Source organism: Aegilops tauschii, chromosome 7 (genome assembly GCF_002575655.3).
Source record: "Aegilops tauschii subsp. strangulata cultivar AL8/78 chromosome 7, Aet v6.0, whole genome shotgun sequence".
Lineage (NCBI taxonomy): Eukaryota > Viridiplantae > Streptophyta > Magnoliopsida > Poales > Poaceae > Aegilops > Aegilops tauschii.
The window spans coordinates 182,260,509-182,270,748 of record NC_053041.3 but is presented as its reverse complement, the minus strand read 5'-3'; the positions used below and the strand labels follow the sequence as shown (position 1 = coordinate 182,270,748).

The 10,240-nt window shown below is 43.2% G+C and overlaps 1 protein-coding gene across 1 annotated transcript; it reads right to left on the bottom strand.

Annotated features, from left to right (window-relative positions):
- Window positions 1-6,363: 6,363 nt before the first annotated feature.
- LOC109758933 (uncharacterized) lies at window positions 6,364-9,442 on the bottom strand. Its single transcript, XM_073503921.1, has 12 exons — window positions 8,963-9,442; window positions 8,715-8,870; window positions 8,424-8,618; window positions 8,223-8,328; window positions 8,108-8,172; window positions 7,731-8,016; window positions 7,439-7,611; window positions 7,123-7,323; window positions 6,911-7,039; window positions 6,721-6,836; window positions 6,567-6,642; window positions 6,364-6,480 (listed from the first exon to the last, which is right to left on the bottom strand). The coding sequence occupies exons 1-12, from the start codon at window positions 9,440-9,442 to the stop codon at window positions 6,364-6,366; spliced, it is 2,100 nt and encodes a 699-aa protein (XP_073360022.1).
- Between the last annotated feature and the right edge of the window lie 798 nt (window positions 9,443-10,240).

Sequence of the window (10,240 nt, the reverse complement as noted above, 5' to 3'; positions counted from 1 at the left end):
CTAGCGACGGTTGCCGTCGGTTGTGTGCACGACAACTCCGTTATTTGATGCGGCGGCTTACCTAGGTATCCGGCGATCCAAAGTAATCACGACTGGTGCCGTGGGCTAGGAATCTAGCGGCGCATGTTATCACGGGTAGCGCTGCTTCTCGCGATCCAAAGTGATCACGTACTGGATTCGTGGGACGTACCTTAACGCCGCTCGGTGTGGAGAGGGGGGAGGATCCATGGGCGATCAGAGGTCGTTGGCGTCGGTTGTGTGCACGATCTGAACGCCTTCGGTTGGGGCGCTCTCCGGTTGTTGTAGTTTATTTAACATCCGTGATCGTGCGCTAGGTGTTGTATATGTCAGCATTGATAATGTTTGCACATGTGACGATACATATTAATTGTTGTAGGAAATGGCGGACGATGAGTTAACTGATATGATGTATGACATGGAGTTTGGAGAACTGATGAAAGACTGGATAGAAGATTGGTCAGATGATGAAAATTCAGATCGTGGAGATAGTTCAGAGAATGGGAACGTATTGGAAGATCTTAATGTGAGTGGCATTATCATGTTGTAATTTTTTGGTGGCATCCGACAATATTATATTTTGAAAATTTATAGATGGATGAACATGATGATGGTCAAGAAAACAATGAGCATGATGATGGTGAGGAAAACAACTCGGAGATCTCGAATGAAGATTACATTAGTCAGGTATGGAAGTGGAATTTTTTGTTGGCATGCATGCAAATTGAATTAATCCTGGAATATTATATGATAAGTACTTATGTATCTGTGTTATATTTTTCAGCTCATTTCCGAATGTCATAATGCGTACGACTATTACGGTGAATCCGACGCGGAGACAGGCCTTGATGTCGAATCATTAGCTGCATCTGATTCTGGGGAGTCGCAATCGTCGGTCATCATGAGTGAGGTATGTATGTAATCAATGTTGTATGGAAGTAATGTTATACCATAGAAAACTGTTTTCATGGCTATGTTATGATTGTGTAGGTGACAGAAGTTGAGGGTAAAAAGAATGTCCAAGATACTGTTAGTGCAGATGATAAGAGGGATATGTTCATGCAGATAATACAAATGACTTTTACGTCTCACGAGGCTGCGTATGATTTCTACAACAGCTATGCTAGAGATAATGGTTTCAGCATTAGAAAGAATAGGGTCAGGTATAGCAAAACCGAGTCACGTCATATGCGTTATAGGCGGTTTGTTTGTTCCAGACAAGGAAAACGTGACAGCAGGTTGCTAACCGAGGAAGGACACAGCCGTAGGCTCAGACCCGAGACACGCTGCCACTGCGAAGCGCACCTGACCGTGAAGCTTGACCAAAAGCGTGGGGTTTGGTATGTTGATAGTTTTGAGGACAAGCATAGCCATATCTTGGCAGGACCGGACGAGGTACCTTTTCTTTGGTCCCACAGAAAAATCAAAGAGTACCAGAAGCATGAGATAATGTCCATGGGAGCTGCAGGGATTAGAATTCACGACATGATGGATTGCTTCATCAGCAAACATGTATGGTACGGCGGTGTTGGTTTTACCAGGCGTGAAATATACAACCTTTACGCCAGGGAGAAGAGGAAGCTGCTTTCAAAAGGTGATGCTGCCACAGTCATAGGCATCATGGGCAGTAGGAAACAGAGGGATCCTAGCTTCTTTTTGAGTACAAGCTAGACAAGGAAGGACATATGAATAGGATGTTCTGGTGTGACTCCCAGTCTCGTCATGACTATGAGGACTTCGGCGACGTGCTTGTATTTGACAGCACGTACAAGATGAATCGGTATGGTATGCCATTCATACCCTTTGTTGGTCTTAACAATCACCGGAAGACCACTGTTTTTGCTTGTGCCATAGTTTCGGACGAGACCGAAGAGACATATGTGTGGCTGCTGGAGACTTTTTTGAGGTCCATGTGTCAAAAGATGCCTATGAGTGTTATCACGGATGCCGACGCTGCGATGATCAAGGCAATTCGCCAAGTCTTCCGAGACGTGTGGCACCGTATATGTACGTGGCATATAGAAAAAATATGAAGATTCACCTCAGTCACAAGTCCTTGAAGGAGTTCCGAACTCTTCTGTACTACAGCACGTCCACGGCCACGTTTGAGGAGAGATGACACGCGTTTTCCAAAAGATGGCAGTCGGAAAAAACAGTAACATGGTTGAGACGGATGTATAAGAAGAGGAGACTGTGGGCCGCGGCTTATCTGACAGAGGGTTTTTGGCTTGGCATGAAAAGCAACCAGAGGAGTGAAAGTCTAAACTCATGCCTTCACCTCCACCTAGACGGTGAAATGACCCTGGTGGATATGATTTTGCACTATGAGAACGCCGTTGTACGTATCCGTGAGAATGAGGCACGAGATGATTGCACGGCCTCACAGAGTTTACCGGTGCCAGTTACTAGCTCGAGGGAACTTGAGATAGCTGCTTCTCACGTCTTCACTCCAGCAAACTTCTATATGTTGCAAGCTGATCTTAGGAAAATTGGTGGCATGAAGATTGTAGAAATAAAGCTCGGAGATGGATCACAGCAGTACATCGTGGCCTGGAAGAATAACCGGAAGAGCCGTTTTTGGGTGGAGTACACTCCAGTAAATTCCGCAGAAACTATAAGGTGCAGCTGCAGAAGAATGATTCGAAAGGGTCTACCTTGCAAGCACATATTCCATGTACTGAAGTACTTGAATATATCTGAAATACCAAAGTGTTTAGTTCTTGTGCGGTTCACGAAAGACGCAAGGTTGGGACTGCCCGCCAGGCGCACAAGCGATCTGTTGGGATTTGGATGGACTGGAGCAGCTGAAAGAATGAAATATAGCCAGGTCAGTGTGTTGGCTTCAGAAGCTATGCATGCAGCATGCAAACACCCAACTTTGTGGGATCAGTTACAGGAGAGTTTGAAGGCCGTGATAGCTAAGAGCCATGAGTATGATCAGCTAAAGAAAAATTTGAGTAAGAAAACGGCTGATCTTAGTACTTGTGCAATTGAATATGTAGATGATGGTGAAGGCAACATAGTTGAAGTTCATGATCCTATTAAAGTATCAACGAAAGGTGCAACTAAGGTAGATGAGAACCGCCCTATGTCGAAAAATGGTAGGCCACTTTCGTACGACGAGATCAGAATCAGGTGCGGCGCATGCAAATTGCTAGGGCACACTAAACGCAGCAAGAAATGCAAACTAAATAAGAAGTAAGTTTTTGTATGCATTGTAGGTTATAATTGTTTTTAACTTGTCATTCATTAACTTTTCCTGTTATCGTGTGCAGAAGCGTGGTGGGCGAAGAAGAGTAGAACAGTTGCTAAAGTTATGTTAGGATGAATCCAGTGATCTAATAATGAGGTGTTTACAATGTATTACTGCATATATGATACATGATATATACTATTGCAAGAGGCCAGTACCTTGAGATAGTGCTTGTAGCATATATGGACTAAACAGGAGGCGGTCACTAGGGACTTTAATCATGGAAAATGGATAGCATTTTAGCCATTGTAATGATGGCATCTTTTGTGTTGTCCACTGTAGTTATATTATATTAGAAAACTAGACGATACCCGGCATGTTGTTGCGGGAATGCTCCCTTTGCAATATATTCATAGAGAAATGGTTACGTGTAACATGTATATGTTGTTGCGGGAATATTTTGTTTGCATGTTGTGGTGGACCTTTCTCCATACATGTTGAATGACGAGGTGGCAAACTTGCATGTTAAGAGAAATAGGTTAGTGGTGGCTAGTTGTTTAGATATAGAAGATGTAATTATGTGTGATAATAATTAAATTTTTTTCACTCCTTTGGTTCACCACCATTTAGATATAGAAGATACCAGCTCACTTTGGTCTATAGTATAGACTTCATACCAAAAACCCACCATTTTCCCCTCATAAAGAAAAGAAAAACCCACCATTTTATGGCTTGTAGTGTAACTCAGGCCGCTTGTCGCGATGACGTGGAGGGGGGGGGGTGACGGATGCCGTAAGACGGCGCGACACACGACCGCTCCCATTGCCGAGCCCATTTAACAATTTTTATTTTGATTACAGCCCGTTTAAATGGGCCGCGTTGGCCACCTGGTCGGGGCGGTTCTTCCCTCGCGATCTCCACGCGCGTTCTATCTATCCACTGCAACCGCCGCCGCCGCTGCTGCCACCGATCCACGTCGTGCCGCCGGTCACGTTACGCCATGGTTTCGTGGAGCGACGAGTCGAGCTCTTCTTCGGATGGCGAATCCGTGACTAGCCTGCAGGTACGCTCCTACTATATAATCTCCAAATAGTGCTAGGCTTAGGGTTAGAGTTCTTCATTTCCGGTATTTAACGCAGGGCGTTGATTTGTGCATTATCTCTGTTGTTTCGTTTAGCTTCCTACGACTATCCCTTGCTATGAATGGAGTGGCATTGCTCACGATCTGTCTTCTCGTTGTCTGCATCGAGAACCTTGCGTCAGGCTAGTTGCTTTTGATTCCCTGGACACTGGCAGACGTTTTCTTGTCTGTGGTCAGAAGGTATGTTGTTCCGTACTGTATATATATGTTTAACTTACCTCGTGCTCGATTTACTTCGCGGTAATCCATTGTTCTGCCCAAAATTGCATACATTTCAATTAATTTGTGCATTTACAAAGTCCGTATTTATGTTGTTTTTTTACGGTCTAATATTTGTTTTAGCACATAATAGCATATACTTGTAGTTAATTGATCCATATATATATATATGTATATCATTGCATGCTACATTTTGTGTTTATATGATCGAGACCATATTTTTAGTGCATTGCATGTAATTGTATTGCATTTGTGCATATATGATTGAGACCATATTTTTCATACTGTAGGAAGAAGTGAAATGTAACTATGTGGAATGGGTAGACCCGGAGTGGTCAGTGGCTACGAAGTTCTGCTTGAGAGAACTGTGGAGCATGTATGACGAGAAGCTGAGACAGAATATTAAGAATGCTGAAGAAAAATGCATGTTAATTGGAGAAAAGAGGAGGACGGAGGAAGAGCTGAGATTTTTCAAAATGGACTTTGCTAAACTGGTGGCTGATAAGGAGGATGCTCTCACGCAGTTGGGCAATGCAAGATTGTCACTTAGCGATCTCAAAGAGGAGCTGGAGAAGAATAAGATGGCAGATCATGGTTGTGCCAATCTACATCAGGTCCTGAGGGTAAAGGCTGAGAAAGACCGGGACCGGGTGGTGCTAGAGAGAGACCAAGTGATGAGAGAGAGGGACCAACTGAAGCAAGAGAAGAAAAAACTTGAGTATATTATTGCAGATTTTCTCAAACAGAAACATGGGTACGTTGAGAAGATCAAGAAGCTGAAGGAGATTTGTGATGAATTTTAAGTATGTTTTGTGGTTTATTGTTGAACAGAATGATCAAGTCCTATCTGCATTGTGGCCAGTTCATTTGTGTAAGGTCTAAGTATATTATATTAACCAATAAATTATATCACTTTCGAAATAGTTCTTGGCTAAGCACTGAAATTATTTTGCTTCCACCGGAGCTCTAAATCATACTGATCAAGGGGGCAAAATAGTAGTTGATCATGTGATTGATGGTGCTACTGATCCTGATCTTCATGATGCAGAAAAGGAAAAGGCTAACAAAAATGCAGCAAAAAAACTGTGCAACGAGATTTGAAGCAACACATAACGCCAAGGGAGTCTGGCGCAAGACACGAGGAAGATCCACCTGTGGACGCCGATCCCGAGAGATCCAGCGGCAATCATGCGCACGGGATCCCAGGCGGATCTGCCTACTCCACCAACCGCAGGATCCACGGGTGGCCCGTCTGCATCTGACACGCGGGCTGTCTCCACCGAGCGGTCGGGCGGGACCGGACCTGGCGCGTCCCCCCGCGCCAACTGGCGCTCGTCGACTGGGTCGCCCGCGCTGGGACCGGATCTGTCGTTGTCTCGGGCGCGGGATCCCACACCGGATGGCACGACAGCCGAGGTTGATTCTCAGGCAAACAAAAAGGAATTTATCAACTTTTTTTCTTATTGTTGAATAATGCCAAATCAAATAAAAAATATGCAAAAGTAAAAAGGAAATGAATTACTCTTCCATGAAAGAAAAGAATGAACACAACAACAAAAAACATTAAGGTAGAACTAATGAAGGGAAGCAAAAATTTATTGGTACGAAACGTATAGTCTGACTGCATTACACATACACAAGTATGTGTGAGCGACCAAAAATCCACACAAAATCCATGGTATCGTGCTTATTACATGAATGATAGAAAATCAAAGTTGTCCATGCCGGGAAACATGCTTCCGGACTTAAATCAAACGACTGAAACTAGAATCTTGAATCATGTATGATGTCTTCACGCCTTGCTTTTCTTTGCGATGTCGCGGATTTTGTTCTTCACACATTCGAGCGTGTTGGTAGGTGAGAGAACCAACTCGGCGATGAGACGCCTTCTCCTTGCATTAACCGTGCCCTGCAATTTTTAGAACAAGGTTTAATGAATAGAAGTTGGTATTATACGACAATTGTACAAGTGTACGAGCAGAGAGGACAAATTACCTGGGTAAAATCGGCGGTCCATCGATCCCCGTCCCAATGCTCCATAACTTCAATCATAAAAAGGCCACAAGAGTTCCTAATATATATGCAAACATTAGTCACCGTGCACACGAACATGTCTTTCGTAAGTAGAAAATGATGAACCATAACTCACCCGTCCTCTTGTGGTGGCATGTCGATCTGAGGTATGATAGGCCACTTAGTGACGTCTGGATATTTGCCAGGTGTAATACGGTTTGCCTCTTCCATATCAATTGCTATTGCTAGTCGCTATTTGAAAGAAAGTAGTAGTGAGAAACCATATGACATTTCATATGAAGAATGCTCAATGTCGGGGAGAGTACCAGTGCTTTCACAGTGTCGAGAGAGAACTCGAGAGGATAGAGCGAATCAAAAACTCGGAATTCTTTCTTGCGGTTGTGCATCACCATGGTGATCCAGTGTGTATTGCCGACGTTCAACGGGATAAATGACTGAAATGTGGAACACATTTGTAATCAGATGCAATTATGCTTGTTGAAATGAGTGTTAATGAACTAGTAAGAACATATCATACCTTATCACGGACGGTATACTCGTCCAGAACCCTACGTACTGCTCCAGCTCTGCTCAGCGCAGTATCCATGTTGTATTTCGACGGTTTAGGGTTGTCTCGTGCCTTAGCACGATCAACAAGGTATTTGGACCTCCAGGCTGGACAGAGGTGCCGATCATGACCAACGCGCAGAGCCAAATGTGTCTGATAAGCATCGATAACCTGCGTAAAATAATAGAACATTTTGTTTTCATAGGTGACACCTAGATTATGCACTTAAATAGCAGGACATGGTAATAGATCTTACGTCATCCGCCAGCCATGTATGCTCAAGTACCAGTCGTATTCTCTCCACAGTCACAGAGGTGCCACGTTCATGGTAGTAAACTCTTTTTGTCATATTCTTCTCAGACCGAGCAGCTGCCTCCACAAACGCAACAGCAGCATCGATGAGTTCTGGTGTCAAATCGTCCTTAACAGAGCCTTTCATGTCATTGTCACTAAACAGAGCTGCATGATAAATTACGAACGTCACGAATGGTGAGTACATGAAATGGTAGTAAATTAAGCACTAAGATAGCTACTAATGGTACCTCTAGTTGCGGTAGTGTTGCCGGATGGCTTAGTACCGCGAGCGCTTCGCTTGCCGGGCTTGTCAAGTTTAAAGGGGGATTCAAATTTCTTGGGAACAGTCCGTCGGCGCTTCCCGGATATAAAATCGTCTTCTTTTGCGGTTGCTGCAGACTTTTTCCCCTTGCTCTTACCCACCATCCTGTCGATAGAACTTGCAGAAATGTCAATGTCGGACGATTCTGCTCGAGGAGAATTACCTACAATCCAAGGGTTCTCCGGTGTTGCGCCGCACTCATCAGTAGGCTTCGTTGTCTTGTCAACATTTAACTTGGCAGGTGTTTTCTAGTTAACAAAAAAATAATGTGATAGGTTCAGTTAACGAAAATGAAGATGCATAATTGAGATAAATGAAGACAAATAAATGAAAACATACTTCCTCATCATCGTTGTTCTGGTTTACAACAGGCTCGTCAGGCTGTGTCAAATCAATCACCGGCTCTAGACCGTCAGAGTCATCCTTGTACACGAATTCTTTTTTTCTGGCGGACCATTCTCAAAGGAATCCACTTCTAGGTCGGCATCGTTGTTGCCGGAAGCCGCAGCAGCCGCTGGCTTGTACATCACACCATTTTGGTTCAACTTCTCTAACAATCTCTGCATTACATAAAAAATATTAATTAATGTCGGCACGGTTTTGCAACTTCAAAAATGTTGTAAACATAGAATTAAGGGTGTGTCATCTCGGCTACTTGTTCTGGTATTTCCTTCATTTCGCTGCGTATGTAATCCATACACCGCTTCATGATGAGGTTCATCATCTCGTCCGCGTTTGAGGCTAACTTGGACTTCTTTGCCGCACCAACGGCGGGCTTCATTTTTGGCTTTTCTGGTTCGGGTACTTTGCGCTCCTGCGCCCTATACTCCTTGGTTATGTTGTCTTCAATCTGCATGTGAAATACAAGTATATGTGATCAATAAAAATATGAATACAACTAATTATGTTATATAAAAGTTAAGAAGTACCCAACGTAATGAATTACCTTGATGTTACCACGGCCACGGCCTTGGTCATAATCAAACTTGTCTCTCCTTGAGGCTGCAGCTTCAGTCCAATTCCTCATTAGAGGTTCCATGGACAAGCTAGGATTGAATGCGCATTCACCTTCCAGAGGCTGAACCTTCTCCCAGTACATGTACTGCATGAATATGAAAAATTACAATTAGTACTATACAGCAGGTAAATTAGCAATCATTTTTTTTTGCAATGGTACAAGTCTGAAAGGTGTACCTGGAGGAGAGCTAAGTTCCCTCTCGGCCATTGGCGGAGGTGTTTGCCTTTCCTCACGTTGCGAAGGCAGTCCAGCAGAACCCGGAGGGTGAATGCATTCCAATTAATCTTGGATATACGCTTCACATCGTCCACCAATGCGTAATATTGCTTTGGTACAGTCTTGCTCGACATGGGAGCAAGAACTGTTCCAAGCAACACGAGGACAACTCTCCGAAGGAAATCGTCGTCGGCAGATTTATTTTTTGTGATGTCCACAATCAGATCATTGATGACTATGTTACCTGTGGTCTTGCTTAGGAACTGAGGCGGCACACGATCTTTAACATCCTCACCTTCCTCACCGAGAATACCTTCTGCCGACAGTCCGTGGTTCTCCAAGGCCAAGATGCACTCAACATCCACGGCACCGAGAGACACTTCGCCAACCAAGTCTTGTACAATGAATCTGCCCTTGCTAGGATCAAATATCTCAACCATGTACCGGATCAACAGTGTACGCATCTTCAGCGAAGGTATCTGAAGCATGCTACGGAGTGGTGTTTCGGCAAGTGCGGCCCGTTGACCGGAAGATAGACCGGCAATAAGTTTGCACCATTTTTCTACGGCGCAAACAATTTCTCCGTTGAGTTCATCCATCCTGTTAAAAAATATACTTGGTTATAGTACCATAAATTATGTAATCAACTTTTTTCCTAACATATTGTTGCATAAAACATAATAATGGAATACACTATCCCACAGTAGATAGAAAACTATACAACATAATTTATTCATACATAAGCATTCAGCAGAGACACGTGCAGCACATAAAATGACAGTTTAACAAGTACTTATTTAACCAATTAGTTTCATAATAAAAAGCAACATAATTTATCTAATCATTTATTGTCATATGGTACTGTACAAATAGATATAAGAATCAGTGACAGTGCCTAATTAACAGTAAATTGAAAAGAAAAAAACGAAATTATGCATACTGGAACATGCATCAAACAAACGTGCATCACATACAATATTAGTCGGCGTCTCATAGTTGCAACATGCATGTATTAGGGCATTGCTATAACTAACACTGATAAAAAATTGTTGTTTATTCATCAATCCAACCTACAAGTGAAAGACAACAAACAACATGCAGAAACTAATTTGCAATCGTAGGGCTATCTAATCAAATACACACACAAACAAATCTAGTGTCATAGGCCTATCTAATCAAATACACGCACAAACAAAAAACATCTACTCCAACAGATGTAATGCGAAGATTATGCGCTA